General features: G+C 57.9%; 2 protein-coding genes across 3 annotated transcripts in view; one reads left to right on the plus strand and one right to left on the minus strand.

Moving 5' to 3' along the window:
* Positions 1–917, plus strand: PRLH (prolactin releasing hormone). Its single transcript, XM_043573460.1, has 2 exons — positions 1–265; positions 674–917. Exons 1-2 carry the CDS (start codon positions 166–168, stop codon positions 802–804), a joined length of 231 nt encoding a protein of 76 aa, XP_043429395.1. The 5' UTR covers positions 1–165; the 3' UTR covers positions 805–917.
* A 6,495-nt stretch (positions 918–7,412) lies between these two features.
* Positions 7,413–16,134, minus strand: part of RAB17 (RAB17, member RAS oncogene family) — a 30,731-nt gene continuing 22,009 nt past the window's right edge. For both annotated transcript variants that reach the window (XM_043578264.1, XM_043578263.1), the window contains 4 exons: positions 11,093–11,244; positions 9,872–9,997; positions 8,137–8,230; positions 7,413–7,863 (listed from right to left, as the gene is read on the minus strand). In XM_043578264.1, the coding sequence (XP_043434199.1) occupies positions 7,751–7,863; positions 8,137–8,230; positions 9,872–9,997; positions 11,093–11,244 (485 nt within the window). In that variant the 3' untranslated portion in view covers positions 7,413–7,750. The remainder of the gene's footprint in view (positions 7,864–8,136; positions 8,231–9,871; positions 9,998–11,092; positions 11,245–16,134) is intronic.

Genomic DNA, 16,134 nt, shown 5'->3' on the forward strand with positions numbered 1-16,134 from the left:
GCCCTCTCGCTCGCGCACGCCGCGCTCGCGTTCTCTAAGGCTCCCACCTCTGTGGCCGCCCGCCTTGCCGGGTGTGTAACGTAACTTTGCTCCTGCCCTGTGCCCAGGTCGTGCCCTCCCGGGTGGGATCCCGCCTCCAGCCGGCCCTGAGCCAGGAGCCGAGGGATGAAGGCTTTGCAGGCCTGGCTGCTGGGCCTGCTGCTGCTGGGACTGGCCCTGCGGGGGGCTGCAAGCCAAACCCACCCGCACTCCATGGAGATCCGCAGTGAGTGCCCGACCCTGGGCATCAGCCTCCTTCACCCGCCCCACCCCCCTCCACCCCCAGGAACCGTGGCTCACCACGAGTGCCCCTGCCCTGGGAGGGGTGCGGCCTGTTGCTCGCCAGGCCTTTCCAGGGAGTGGCCCGGTCACCTGCTTCCCAGCGCCCCTGCCACCGCGCGCAGCACACAGTTGAGGGGCTCATTGGCTTTCCCCGGCCCTGGCACGAGACCCTGGGGGGGGGGGGGAGGGGCGGGGGAGGAAGGGGTGGCTGCGTAGCTTGAGTTCCCATTTCCCAAAGCTGCCCACTACCCAGAAGTGACCTGGCCTGCCACCTGCGGGGACAGACGGCACACACGTGCCAGGGGACGCACCGCAGACGCCCGCGCACAAGCTCTGGCTCTCTCCTTCCCAGACCCTGACATCGATCCCGCCTGGTACGCGGGCCGCAGGATCAGACCCGTGGGCCGCTTCGGCCGGAGGACAGCAGCCCCCCCGGGATGTCGTGAACTGGCCAGGCTGCTCCCCGCTGAAAGGAGGCGCTGAGCCCTCTGGGGATGGGGGACAGCCCGGCGCAGGAAGACATGATTCCAGGAGCCTCCCCCCACCCCCCTCCACGGCTCCTTTCCCTTCAATCCTAATAAAAGCAGCTGGCCTTGTTTAGTTGCATCTTTGTGGTGGCAAACTGGAAGCTGTCTTCCCTCGAGGGACAGTAGCCTAGAAGGACGCTCGGAGTCCAGCAGCCCAGAGGCTCCGTGACTTGCCTGAAGGCACCCAGCACTGGGTAGGGGAGCTGGGACCTTCCGGGGTCACCTGCGGCCCATAGCGCCCTCCACCCGAGCGGCTCTGAGTGGCTGTCCAGGCTGCACACTGCACCACACGGTGCAGGAGGCCCCCAGGGGCGGGCAGCACAGCCCCTCCCCGTGACCCGTCCTCTCTGAGCCCAGTCGCTTTCACCTCCCTTGTTTGCTTGCACTCAGAGGAGAAAGACAAGTGTGAGCTGCTTGTTTCTAACCACCAGCGGGAGACTCGAACCTAAATGAACTGCACCGCGTCCCTTTGCTGCCCGTGCCAAATCGTGCCAAGATGTCCCTACGTCCTGCCTCAGAGGAGCTTGCCTCGGTGCCAGGGCCACACCCCCACGAACTGGGCAACTGAGCCCAGCCCTTAACTCTGAGCCTCAGTGTCCCCATCTGAACACCCCCGAACAGGAACACCCACCTCACTCCATAGCTCAGGCAGTCACAGCACCTGTTTGCAGGCCAACACGGTGTGGGTGTTCGGTGTAAACCCCTTCCCCAAGGCCCACCCCACCCCGGCGTGCAGGGAGGAGGGTGGTGGGGACGGGCTTAAAGGGCAGCCACTTCCAAACCCAGAGCACGAGGGCCGCTGTCTGCACCCTTTCAGGGTCTCGGGAGCCCACCTTGACTGCCAGACTTCCGTCCGTCCACACCCAGGAGGCCGCAGAGCAGGCCCGCAGGCCCCCAGACCCCAGCCGTCCCTGCTCCATTTCGAGGGAGGGAGGTCCAGGGCTCACCAGACACAGGGAGGAGGCAGGGCCAGGACCGCTCCCCGGAACAGACAGGTGCTGGACCAGGCCTGGGACGGGGTGCAGTCAGGAAAGCAGGTCCCAGCAGATGCTCAGAAAGTGACACACGAACAGATGAAATGCAGTCGATCCACACAGCGCGTTAGGACTCAGCCATAAAAAGGACCGGGGTTCTGCCGATGCCATAGCTCGGGTCCTCGAAAACGAGACGCCAAGTGGAAAGCGCGAAAGTCCACGTAGCGTATGATCAGATTTCTATGAAATGTGCGGAAGGGAGACAGAGAGCAGACTGCCGGTTGCCAGGGTAACTGCTTGACAGACATGAAAACATCTTGGAGCTGGACCGAGGGCCTGCTTGCAGACCCTGTAAATGTGCTCACGCCGCTAATTACACCCTTAAAAAAAAAAAAAAAGAGTTCGCACGGAAACACAGCGGTGTGCCGATGGGCTCCAGACTGCGGTGCTCCGGTAGGGCGGCCCCGGGCCACTAACACACCTTCTGTGCCCAGGGGGATGGAGAGGCGGGAGATTATGCTTCCTGCAACTTTTTATGAAAGTTTTTAAACACACGGGAAAGTTCAAAAGGTAATCTAAGGAGCATCCCACACACCCTCTCTTAGGATCAACACTTTTTATTTTATGTATTTGCTTTCTCTTCCCCCCCCACCTCCCCGCCCACCATCTGGAAGTAAGTTGTAAACATCGTGACATTTCCCCTAGATATTTCAGCACGTTGCGCCTCAAAATGAGGACAGTATCCTGCATAACCACAAAACGACCGTGCCTAAAACATTTTCTAATAACTCCATAATATCACCTGGTTTTCAGTCCATAGTCAAAAATCCCCAAGTATGGCCAGAAAGTCTTGCTGTCCTTTTTTCTTTCTTTTCGTTGAAAGCAGGCTGCGATCTAAATTCACTGTCATAGTTAGGTATTGCTTGTTAGCCCCTGGCCTTCTTATTTTGTCTTGACACTGAGTCTCTCAAGAGCCCCGATGCGTCATCCTGTAGAATGATCTGGTTTGTTGAGGTGTGTTCCCTTGTTCTGTCCCTGAATTTCCTGTGGTCTGAGAGGCAGATCGAGCGCCTCAGCTGGATTCAGTCACTTGCTGTGGGCACCAGCACTGTGTCCCTCCTCCTGCTGTGTCCCTCCGTGTGACCCTGGCCTAGAGGCGGGGATCTCCACCGTAAGGGGTCTCCCCCCTGCTTACCGTGTGCCTGACATACAAGCCCTGTGTGCCCAGCAACCCCCTGCCCCCACCAGTGATTTATACACCCACTGAACATCCCTGCTGGGAAGCAAATGACCTCACCGGTGGGTCACACAATGGAGATTCTCCAATTCCTTCCACATTTATTAGCTGGATTCTTCTAAAGGAGGTCTCTCTTTCTCTCTCTCTCTCTCTCTTTTTGTTCAACACCTTACAAATAATATTAGATGCTTCAATTGTCTCAGTTTGGCCCAGTGGGAACCCCAAGAAAGGAATAATTTTTAAAGAAAGAAGAAGTCCCTGGGTCGACCCCTCTGGGCTGTTAAAAGACAAAATTGAAACATTTGAAGACCTAATTGGCTTTCTTAAGCAACCCCTGAATCGGGCAGCATTCAGTCCAGCCGGTAGACATGCTCTGCCCAGGTGCAGAAAAGGAAAGATTTTAAGGACAGAGAGAAGGTTCTTTTTTTTTTTTTTTTTTTAAGGGGATTTATTAGCATTGTTTAGGCAAGGTCGCCCTCCTAAGGGGGAAGGGGTCTTGCAGAGGATGGCCTCCAGGAAATTCCAATTTGGCAGGTTAAAGGTTACATTCCAGAGGGAGTGGAAACCGCGGTTGGGTTAAGTATTAACAGGGCCTTCAGTGGTTCCATTATGGCCTTGTGGTTGTCTTGTTAACAGGGCCTGGGGAACTCTTCCAGTGGGGTTGGAGGAGATGCATCCCGAGGAAACAGAAGACAGGGAAAGGGTACCTTCAGGGGCAGGACAGCAGGGCCCCTCCTGGAGGCCACTTACCAACCCTCTGAGTCTCCTGCCTCCATCACCGAAGGCGTGCACACATCCAGGCTCCAGAGAGGACCCAGGTCCAAACTCAGGCTAAGTGGGGTGGGAGCAGCTTCCCAGGCTGCAGGCAAGACAGTGGGCTCACAGGCCGGCATCCCTCAGTGATAGGGTTTGAGAGCAGTAGAGGTCCGGAGCTGACGGTCAAGAAAGAATTCTTGAGACATCTCTGGTGCAAAAGGGACAGGACCCGTGGGCAGAGAGAGCCGCCTTGGGGTTGTGGCAGGTCACTGATTATACACCTTCAGCTTGGGAGGGGGTTAGGGACAGCGCAAGTCTCTAAGGTGCTTTGGAAGCAAGGTGTCCAGGACCTTGAGGGGCTGGCTGTTGCTAGGGAAACGTCATTTATTGCCGTTGAGTATAAACTGTCAGGAGACCCTTCAGATGGCTATCAAGGGCCAGAAGCTTGGAGGATGATTGCCAACATATATCTCGGGAGGTAGAGATAAAGGAAGTTTCTAAAGGAATTTTTATATGTTAATATAGACTCACGGGATCCTGGGGGCGGGGACGGGGTGGGTAAGGATAACGTTAAGGTAAATTTGCCTTTTGCCCATAGCAAAGTGTCATCATCCGGGCAAAGCTCCCAGAGGAAGGTCACTGCCTGTCTCAAGGACTTGTCAGTGGGCTGTAGGCAGTAAGGAAATTCAACTTGTCATTTGCCTTTGTTCCCACATTGTCAGGACCAGAGGCCATCGCACAAGGGAACTGGTATTCCTGGGACTCCGCCGGGGATGCCTGCCGACCCCATGGGTGCATCTCCCTGCGTACGTTGCCCCCCACCCCAGTCTCAGGTTCCAGGATGGGGCTGAGATCAGGTGGGCGGAGCACAGATACAGAGCCCTTCCACCCGTCATTGTGGTGGAAGCTGGTTTTGGAAAGCCTGTCTTTCCTTTAGATCTCGGGGGAAAACCCATCTCTATCTTCTTGGCGGGCACACGTTTGTTGAGCGCCTGGAGGGTGTCAGATGTTGTACCAGGCACCGAGCGCCCCACAGGAAAAGGGCGGCTAGAACCTCTGCCCTCGGGCGGTTCTCCAGCTCGCCAGAATATTAGGTTCACCTGCGAGGCTCAAATCTCCCGGGAACCAGGGCCCAAGCTGCACCACAGACCGATTTAACCAGAGCCTGCGGGGGGCAAGGGCTGCTGCTTGTGGAGGCTCCCAGGTCATTCCATAGCAGGGTCAAGCCACCCGCCTAGTGGGGCAGAGAAGAGGGAAAGGTGCAGTCACATCCTGGGTGATGGGGAGCTGAGCTCCAGGACCACAATGCACCGCATCCAGCCTAGGACACCATGGAAGGATGCCTGGTGGAAAGAAGTCCAAGGATACGTTTTAATAATAAATTCTAGCACAGTGATACTCACTAGACAAAACAGGAGGGAATAGGTATAGATACATGGGTATCCTACAAATATCTCCTTCATTTTGCCACTTCCCATCGCATCGATCAACTCATGAGAAATGTCTCTGAAAGCCTGGCATTTAGCAGCGAATACCCAGACCCTGTGCCCTCGAGCAGCGGGGTCTGCCTTAAGCGATGCTGGAATGCCATCTAGTGGCCAGGGGTGACCTCGGCCTCCTGCGGCCTCCAAGGGGGATCTGGTCAGGTTGGCACAGGGGTCCCCAGCCCTGCTACAGCAGGGAAGATGGGGGGAGCAGAGGGGGTAGGGGACCCCAGGGACTGGCACCCCAGGGACTCACACTTTACATGTTTCATCTACGCAGGAATAATCATGAGAAACCGGGCAACTTGACCACAGACACGGTCACAGATGAAATTGTTCAAGAAATAAAAATAACATAAGTGGAAATCAAGGAAGCAGGCCCTCTCCAAGGCTATTATTTTCTGTATTTGCCTTGTAGCTTTTCTCAAAGATCATGACAAGGGAAGCCTTGTGAAATCTGCTTTAGTCTAGAAAGATCCATGAGAAGCTCTTGGAGAATGTACATCAGGAAGGCCTGAATCCGTGGGACACCTGGGCTGTCCCCACCTCCCCAGAACAGACGCTGGGTCTGCCTGGGCCCAGCTCCTTCCAGTTAGTATCACGAGGTTGGGATGCAGGGGGTCCCAGGCCTGCTGGATGAGGGCGGGACCAGACACCAGAACCTAGAAGGGATCCTCGTGGGGAGCCCTGACCCTTGGCAGGATACTGCCAGGCTGAGGTGACCTCATGTGGACGGGTCCCAGCCAGTGCCTGGCTCCGTGTCCTGATCAGTCTGCTGCCGGGGATCCTCATGCGCTGGGCCCCCACAGAGGGCCGGGCCTGGGGCTGGGAGGACGTCCCCACGCAGGTGGATGAGAGCAATTCCGGAGGAGCCCCTAGAAATGCTGCCACACCCTTTGCAGATGTCATGAATTCAGAGTCAGCATGACCTTGGTCCTGCTGTTGACCCTCATAGTCGATACAGCAAGGCCACCCTTTCCAGGGGGACAACAGTGTCTTAATACTTAAAATTTCAGACTAGCTAATCACAGTCCCAGGGACAAGGATGAAACCAACACCACCCCTCCCCCCCCCACAGTAAAATAGCCACCTTGACATCAGGGTTGAGCTCCCAGAAGGGCCATCGGGGCCTCCCCCTGAAGGCGGGCAGTAAGGAGGTGAACATGTGATGTGTCACCACCGGAGAGGTGTCCTGGGCCTCCTCCGTCACAGCCTGTGCGTGGGCCCGCCTCCTCATTCACGCACCACCTCCTGTCCACGTGCCATGACAAACCCCAACTTGCAAACTCTCTAACCGCCGGGTTAGAGAACACAGTTCCATGTTTGAAGACATACAAGCTGCAAAACTTACACCACAGGCCAAGAGTCAGGCTCACAGGGCACAAGCATCACCTGGTGAAACTCAGAGCCGGGAGAAGAGAGGGGGAAGGGCCTGGGGCCCCGACCCCTCCCTTGGGTTCTGTCCCTCCCTGGGCCACGGCCCTGAGAGGCAGGACGTGAACGCAGCCCCATAGTCCACACCCCATCTCCTCCCAGCACCGCCACCCCTGTCCGGGCCTGCCCCCTCCTCTCACAGCTCCCCAAACCAGGCGGGCCCAGCCCCGGACAGCGCCCCGTCCAGCCCAGGGTTTTCAGTCCTTGCCGTCCCCTGGGCTGCTTCACCCTACGCTGGGTGGCGAGGCAGCTGAGGGGACGAGAATTCAGGCAGGGGCGGGTGTGCACCTGTCCCAGGGAATCTGGAATCACCGTCTGCTGAGGCAGAGCTGACACCCCCCACCCCCACCCCATCAACACGGGGCCTAAAATTTTAAAGAGAAAAGAGTTTTACTGGAGCCCGAGTGAGGACATCTGCCCGGGACACACGATCCTCACAAGGAAGAGCAGAGTCGTATACGCCTTTTACATAAAGAATTATGAGTCATCACGGCAAAGAACATTCCAGAAAGTTACAGATTTTTATCTTATGTTTTTAGTATGTGCGAGGCTGTATGACTTTCATCTTATGGGAACCAGGGAGGTGTTTTTTCTTTTTCTCATCTTTATGTTTGGAAAGCTCCTTGTTGGTTTTTGTCTTGTTTTGTTTTGTTTTGTTTTGTTTTGTTTTGTTTTTACCGAAGCGGATGTACAAAGTGTGCTGGGGGCAGAAACAGAGTGACTGCTTTGAAAAGTTTTCGTCCCTTGGTAAATGTTAAAGTCCAGCTTCCCCGTGCCAAGGCCCACAAACCCTAAAAGGGGGCAATTTCTCTCATCACCCCTGGGAGCCCGTTGTCACTGGCTCCTCTCCTGAATGATTCCCGCCGGCTTTGAGAAGTGGTAAGGCCCAAGGATGCCAGCTTCCAGAACCTCTAGGACTCGGCAACAAGCCCGCTTCAGGGGGAATCAGAGTACGTGGCCGTGGCAGTGGCTCACCCCAAGGGGCAGCCGGAGCCGGGCTTCCTGGCGCGGCTGCTGTTAGTGGGCACAGCATCCGGCCTGCCCAGCAGGTGCCCCCTTCAGAGCCAGCCCTGCATCTCCCCTCTGCGGCTGGGCCTTCTTCCTGTCTTCTCTCGGCAGCAGCTCTCGGGCTGTGAAGGACAGAGGAGGGTGGTCTGGGAGCGGAGGCCCCCGGCCTGGCATGCACCCTGCACACGGGGCAGTCCCGGGACCCCGTCCTCCCTGACGGTTACCCAGAGCCATGAAGTCCAGGCCCCTGGCAATCCTGCTCACCTTCCAGCCCCCGGAGACATTCTGTCGGGTCCCAGGACGCCAGAAAGCAGACCCAAGAAGCAGAGGCAGTGATGACTCCCCTCCCCCACCATCACCACCACCCCTGCTCTCCTGGGGGCCCCACCACTCACCTATGGTGCTAAAGACCTCAGTCACCTGGTGGTTCAGTTTGGCCGAGGTCTCCATGAACAGCAACTTCTTGCTCTCCGCAAACTCTTTCCCTTCCTGAGGGAAGTGGTCGCAAATTTACAAAAAGACTTTCCCCGGGGCGCCGGGGTGGCTCAGTCCGTGGAGCGCCCAACTCTTGATTTTTTTCTCAAGTCACGATCTCATAGTTCTTGAGATCAAGCCCCACATCAGGCTCCGCGCTGACGGCGTGGAGCCTGCTCGGGATTCTCTCTCTCCCTCTCTCTCGACCCCTCCCCTGCTCATGCTCTCCTTTTCAAAATACAGAAATAAACTTAAAAAAAATTTTTTAAGGAAAAAAAAGTCTCTTCCCTAGGAATACTCAATTGCCTTCTAAGACCCAAGACCAGTGACGGTTCCCAATTCTGTGTTTCGGTTCTCTCCTTCGGGGGCCCAGGGCCAGGGAGGCGGGGAGGCGGGGAGGCCCTCGCAGGGGGAGGGCTCCCCTCCCAGCAGAGCCTGAGCCACCAGGGGAAGCTGGCGGCTCCCCGCCCACACGTCTCTCCTGCACCCGTGGGCTCTGATGTAGGGCCAAGCAAGTGAGAAGGCAGGAAATGTGGAAGCCGAGCCGAGCTGAGCCCTCCTTCTGGGGGTCCCCCCTCACTCTCCACACGGGTGAGTACTGCGGGGAGTGATGCATCAGGGTGTTAGGGGGGCACTGATACCATCTGAACAAGGTGTGGACTTAGTATTGCGTGAATGCCCATTTTCTGATTTGCTCACTGCTCTGTGTTTTTGCGAGACGTTAGTGTTCGGGAAGGCTGGGCGAAAGGCATACAGGAACTTTCTGTGGTACTTCTGCACCACTTTTTTGTAATCCTGGAATTATTTTAAAATGAAAGCCAGGGCACCTGGATGGCTCAGTCAGTTGAGCATCTGACTCTCGATTTTGGCTCAGATCATGATCCCAGGGTTGTGGGATCCATCGAACCCCACTCTCTCTCTCTCCCTCTGCCCCTCTCCCCCACTCACAATCTCTCTCTCTCTCTCTCTCTCTCTCTCTCTCTCTCTCTCATGAAAATTGGGGGCACCTGGGCTGCTCAGTCGGTTAAGTGTTTGACGGGCTCAGGTCATGATCTTGTGGTTCGTGAGTTCAAGCCCCACATCAGGCTCTCTGCTGTCGGCACAGAGCCCAACGTGGGGCTTGAACCCAGGAATGCCGAGATCGTGATCTGAGCCGAAGTCGGACACTTAACTGACTAAGCCTCCCAGGCACCCCAACTATGGCTTTCTTTAGTTTCTAGCCCTTGCTCGGTTCCTAGCAAGGAAATCTGGATTTTTTCACTTATCTCTTTTTCAATCATTGATTGAACACCCACATAACTCAGCCCGGGATGAAGGGGCAGGAAAGGCCACGGTTTCTTCGTGAGCCTGGCTAACCTGGCCGGGGTCCTTGGAGACCGGCCACACGGGTCCCCCCGCCCCCTTCCAGAAGGGCTGGCCTGGGCCTCCCCACATGTGGGGAACAACCATTGCTAGGCCTGACTTTTCCAGGAAAGATCAGAAATCTTTGCCCAAAAGGGACATTCAAGTAGGAAGTATATATGAGTGTCTGTGACATGCGTGCAGGTGTGGTGTGCACGCGGGTGGGTGGGAGACTGGGTCGCGAGTGGTCGTGTCCACCTTGGGGTCACCCCCTTCTCCCCTCGGGGAGTGACACAACCCAGTCCCAAGCGCTACCTGGAACGTCACCTCCCGCCGCTCGCCGACGTCCGTCTTGTTGCCAACCAGCATCACCACGACCTCCCCTGGGGGCGCCTCCCTCTCGAGGTCCTGCAGCCACTGCTGGGCTCTGCAGAAGGAGTCCTAACGAAGAAAAAACATGGACGCCACACAAATCTCACAGGTGCTCTTCATCCGCTCTCCCAGCAAAGACATGCGGGTGTGGCAATGCAGATGTCCACGGCCACGCTGCGTGGAAGCACCCACCGTCCAGTCGGCCAGACGACAGACCGCCCGGAGGGCTGCTCTGTCCCCTGAGGCGGGGCGACCCGGTCTTCTGGCTTCGGGGCCCAGGTCATACCACAGCTCCTTCCCCTCCCCACAGGGCCCGAATCTGGAGGCTGCGGGCTGTTCGGGGTCAGGCCTCGGGCCCCTCACTCCTGGGCGCCCTCCGGGACCACTCCGTGCAGGAGAGTTTGGGGGCGTGGCTATCACCTGATCCTAACTTCGGGACCCCGGAGACCAGGCCTGGGGGGGTGCTGCCCTGGGCCCCACGCTGCCCCTCTCCCCTTCCTGCTGCTGAGCTGCTCAGGTGGGTGGCCTCCCGTTCCCCAGCCCAACCCGTCTCCCTCCCCGCCCTCACCCCGCGGTCTCTGGGTCTCTGCTCTCTCACTAAGGACCGTCTTCCCTCCCTGCTCACCCACCCACCGCACCCCCGTGCCCAGCCTCACCCCCAACAGGCTAATCCCCACTTTTCCCTCCCTCCCTGCAGGAAGTCTCCCAACCCCAGGCTGAGTCAGGTGCCCCTCCTCTCAGCTCCCTTCCCTCCTCCTGCTCTAAGCACCTGCTCAGGTACTTAGTAGCTACCCAGATGACACTGTGGGGGACGTACAGCCAGGGGCCGCGTACTATTTCCGCAACAACACCCCTCACCAATTCGGCGGGCACCCAAGGAACCGTGAGCGGTAGACGAGGGTGCTCCGTGCGGGGTTCTGAGAGGACCACGGAGGGGCACAAACTCAACCATGCAGGAGGAGCAGGGGTTATCAGTGAGGGCTTCCTGGAGGAAGTGACAGACTTTCATTAAGTGTTTTCTACTGGCTGTAGTGGTTTTACCATAAAGCACCAGCGCGGGCCGGTCACAGAAAGCCCTCAGAAGCTAGCGTCCCCGTGCCCGGGAGCACAAGGAAGCAGGTGCCTCGCGAAGGCGAGTGGGGACGCGCCCGGGGGGAGCCTCACCCTCCTGGTGATGTCGTACACCAAGATGGCCCCACTGGCGCCCCTGAAGTACAAGCGGCAGACGCTGTGGTACTTCTCCTGGCCGGCCGTGTCCCAGATCTCCAGCTTCACGGCCACGGCGCCCGACTCCAGCTCCTTCGTGAAGAATGCACCTGGAACAGAAGCCCGGGACAACTTCGCCCACAGGACGGGGTCTCCCCCCGACCCAGCTCAGGCCGGGCCGTCGTGAGCCCTGGGCCCAGAGAGACAGCTGGCCGAGTCACCGTCGGGAAGGCCGAGCGATCCCCTCTCCCGGAAGACGGCGGCTTCCACAAAAGGAAAAGTGTTACAAGTTGCCGTGGACCCTTCGCAGATTCCGCAGAGGCTCCGGGCGGGAAGATGGGCTCTCGGGGCCCAAGGACAAAGTCCTCCGGACGGCGTGACGTGGAAGGACCTCTCGGCCTGGGCCTCCCCACATCTGAGGACCTCTGACAACCAGGGGTCCAGCACGTCCCAGTGGGCTTCCAGCGATGCAGCTGAGCCCCGGGGACCTCTAGAACCGTCCGCACCCCCGCCCCACCGGCCGCTCAGTGACCAGACCAACCTGGCCGAGAGGTGCTCACGACCACATCAGTCGTCCCCCAAGTCCCTCCTGCCTCCTGCTGACCTTCTGGCCTCATCGACGCCTCTCCCTGCCGACCTCCCTTCCCTGAGGGCCCCACTCGGCATCGTTCCTCTGGCCGCCCGGGTGTCTGCCGAGGTCTTCAGGCAACAATCAGCCTTCAAGGGCTTCTGCTGAGTCCCCCTCCTTCCCGAGGACGGGTCTCTAGCAGCCAACCTGTGCTCCTCTCACACACACACACACACCCCTGATGGCACAGGTGGACTTCTGTGTTCTCACCTGTCACCCTGGAGCCAGTGAGCAAGGACCTGTATTCATTCCCATCCCTGCTTAATAGTTACATGCAGCGAAGGACCTACCTGCTCCAAACCCTTCATTCTGCGCACTGGGAAATCTGCCTCCCGTTTGACTTTTAACTCTGAGCTTTCCTTGCCGAAGTGGTGAGGTTTTAAAATAGTTGTTTAGCGGGGTGGCTCGGTCAGTTAAGCGTCCGACTCTTGATTTCGGCTCTGTTCGTGATCTCAGGGCTCGTGGGATCGAGCCCCACATCAGGCTCTGTGCTGACAGCATGGAACCTGCTTGGGATTCTCCCCCCGCCCCTCACGAAATAAATAAACTTTATAAGTAAGTAAATAAAATTGGTGACACCAAGGTGTTCTGCTGTGTCCTCTCCAGAACTGGAGGGAGGGGCTGGGAGGGGCCGGGGAAGCCGTGTCCAGAGCAGGGAGGAGGCTCTAGGCGGAGCTGCTGGCCTGCCCAGACCCCAGGCTGGGTTTCGGACCCGTTAGGGGATCCTGGCAAACACAACCACGTGTTTGATATTAAAACTGTCACTGCCAGGCCAAGTGCGTCCGCTCCCGGAGCTGCCATAACAATTACCGCTAACTGGGTAGCTCAGAACAACAGACGTTCGTTCTTCCCGCCTTGGAAGCCAGAGGTCTAAAATCAAGCTGGCACCGGGGTTGGCCCCTTCTGGAATCTCTGAGAGTTGTTTCCTTGCCTCTCTCCCGGCTTCTGGCAGTTGCTGGCACCTGCTGGCATTCCCCAGCTTGGAGACACGTCACCCCATCTCTGCCTGTGTCTCCACAGGGCCCTCCCTCTGTGACTCTGTGCTCGCTCCCTCTCCTGTTCTCTCTCTCTCCTGTTCTTATGAGCACATCTGTCACCGATTCAGGGCCGGCCCCAAATCCAGGATGATCCCATCCCAACATCCTTAACTAATCACGGCTGCAAACACCCTTTTTCCAAACAAGGCCACATTCACAGGCCCTGGGGATTGGGATGTGGATTTAGCCTTTGGGGGACAATGCAACCCGCTACGGACACTGGAAAAGGGATGAGTCTGGGCTGAGGTTTTCAGTGCAACGCGGGTGGAGTTCTCTCACACGAGAACCTAGTTTGGGGTGGCTCCTAACAGAACCCACCAACGGGCGTCCTCTGCCCGCACAGCCTGCATTGCCCTGCGTGTCCACAAACCTGAAGTCAGATCAACTTCCGAGGTGTTGTGCCTGGATGTTTGTGTCCCCTCCCAAAATTCATAGGTGAAGTCCTAACCCACAAAGAGACGGTGTTAGGAGGTAGGGCCTTTGGGAAGTGATCAGGGCTAGAACAGGCCATGAGGGTGGGGCCCCCATGGTAGGATCATGACCTTGTGAGAAGAGATCCAGAAGGCTTGATCTCTCCCTCCTTCCCCCTCTCCCTCTCTCTCTCCCTCCCTCCCTCTCTCTCTCCCCCTACCATCCCTCTCTCCCCTTCTCTCCCCTTCCTCCCTCCCTCTCCCCCCTACCTTCCCTCTCTCTCCTTCTCTCCCTCTCCCTTCCCTCCCTCTCTCCCTCTCTTCTCCCTCCCTCCTATGCAAGCACAAAGAAAGGCTACATGAGCACACAGCAAGATAGCAGCCAGACGGCAGGTACCCACAAGCCCAGAGAAGAGGCTCCAAAACAGAACCTACCGGCCTACACGCTGACCTCAGACGCCAGCCTCCAGGAGAGTGAGAATAAATCGCTGCTGTGTAAGCCACCCCGTGGGTGGTGTTTGTTATGGCAGCCTGAGCAGCTACAGCTCCGGGTGGAACAAAGCTGCAGCCTATTTCCATAGTAGGACGAAGGGTTCCCAGCCCTCACGGGGCTATTGCCAGGATGGAACGTGATGTAAGCAGACCCCACTGCCAGCTTCCCCAGGGGCCTCTCGGATCTGCCTACTCTTCAGCAGGCCTAGCTCCCTATCTTTTCCTTCTCCACTTTGTTTTTTGTTTTTTTTTTTTTGAATGTTTATTTGTTTTTGAAGGAGAGAGTGAGAGAGACAGAGCACGAGTGGGGGAGGGGCAGAGAGAGAGGGAGACACAGAATCTAAAATGGGCTCCAGGCTCCGAGCTGTCAGCACAGAGCCCGATGCGGGGCTCGAACTCACAAACCGTGAGATCATGACCTGAGCCGAAGTCGGACGCTAGACCGACTGGGCCTCCCAGGCGCCCCTTCCTTCTCCACTTTGTAAAAGATGGCTCCCAGTTGAGCTTAAATCCATGTGCAACCCCAACCAATTTGCAAGGAGGGTTTCAGTCCAAGTGATGACCAGGCACGAATAACCAGATACTTGCAGAGACCAGAACCTTATCTGCCCCGGAGAGAGACACAAGCTCCCTTGGGGCTCCAGGAATGGAATCCAGAGCAACCTGCCAGTCCTGGGCCCCAGGGACCCCTGGGTTCCAACCAGGAAGAGCCCACATTAATCACTTGTTCAGAAACCCACGGACCGCATTGTCTACATTGTCACAGCTAAAGCCAAAAAGTGATTGAAAAGTAAACTTCCAGGGAATCCAGACCGACTTGGAGATTTTGCCTGAAATGATATTAGCAACAAGGTGGGGGGGTGGGGGGTGGAATCAGGCCAAAACCCAGGGGACTTTCAGTTTCTCGAACACACTGGCACATTTTCACGGGCCTTGGATGGACTGAGCCGGGGTGCCTGCACAGTGACTATCGTGGCCCCGTCAGGGCACAATACAGGCCTCCTCCCCCTCCCCCCTCCCCCCTCCCCCCTCCCCCACCTCCTCCTCCTTCCCCCTCCCCCCTCCCCCCTCCCCCACCTCCTCCTCCTTGGCTGGTCCCACCGAAGACCTCAACACAGGTGCCCCAGAGCCAAGGACGCTTCCGGCCACGCCCCTCGGCCACGCCCCAGCCTCAGCTGCACGCCCTCTGTGGGGGGGCTCCCGGAAGCTGGTGCCCTGAACAGCCCCCATCTGCGCGCCCGGCTTGTAAGGTATAGCCCCAGATTAAAAAGCGTCTCTACAAACGTTGACATAAGGGACGTGGTTGTGCTCGCTCTCCTTCTAATGTCAACAAACAGCTGACTCACTCCTCTGAGCCTCTTCGTGGCGTTTGCCTTTTTCATAAACATCATCATCGGAGCCCCGGTTGAAGGAGAAATGGATGCCTTCTCGGGGCCACCAGGGTTCAGCAGCGACAGTGGAGAATGCTTGCCGCCTTTCCCTTCCCGCCAGAGGCACTGCTACCCGCGGGCGAATACGCCCACAACCACTAGATGTCAGCATTTCTCCAAAAGATGTCACTCCGTGCAGGCTGGGGAAATGGGCCCGAATCCCCAGGCTGCGGCCAGTTGGGACTCCAGGATGAGGGGTCGCTCTGCGGGGACCCCGGTGGGGTCTTCGGGAGCTCTCTGTGGTTCAAGCCCCCCAGCCACAGCACTCCCACTTGGAGCCTCCACCTCCCCCACTAAGCTCTCTCCTGAAGTGGGACCCGGGCCTCGCAGGTAGGTGGCTGGGGGTGGCTGGGGTGGCCAGGAGAACCAGGGCTTTTCTGGTCTCCCCTCAGCAGGCTGCCACCCCCGCAGGAGACTATGCTCACTTGGGATTCCCACTCTGGCTCTGCTTCGGGGACATGAGTCTGTCTGTCCCAGTTACCGCTCTGGCTCCAGAATCCCCTGGTTGGAAGGATGGGGGTCTTGCCCTGAGACAGCTAGAACACCGCCCTGACTCAGGCACCTTTCCGGAGGGCGGTACCCAGAGCCTGTGCCATCCTCTGCGGCCAGGTCACTGCACGCGATCGCCAACAGATCCAGACCCCCTGGGGGGGCCCAGGGACCCCGGCCCTCCTGGAGTAAAGTATCTTGAAGCCAGCATGCTCGGAAGGCAGCAGCACCCTGGACAAGCCAGCCCCTGGTCCCACCCTGCTCTCTGCAGTGCGGGCGTGGGTGATGACCTTAGTCACAAGATGGTGATCGGTGCCTTTAGACAGCCTTAAGCCCGCCTTGCAGGGAGAGCCCACCACAGGAGGGCGTTTATATCCCCCCCCCCCCCCCGCACAGATGACGATGTCAAGAAGAGACAACAAGCCGTTTACCCACGTGTTGGTCACTCAGGTCAGACTTATTGAAAGTTTTCTGCAGGCCAATCACCCCCTCCCCCCCCCCCCCCCCCCCCAGC

This window comes from Prionailurus bengalensis, chromosome C1 (assembly GCF_016509475.1).
Source record: "Prionailurus bengalensis isolate Pbe53 chromosome C1, Fcat_Pben_1.1_paternal_pri, whole genome shotgun sequence".
NCBI classification, from domain to species: domain Eukaryota; kingdom Metazoa; phylum Chordata; class Mammalia; order Carnivora; family Felidae; genus Prionailurus; species Prionailurus bengalensis.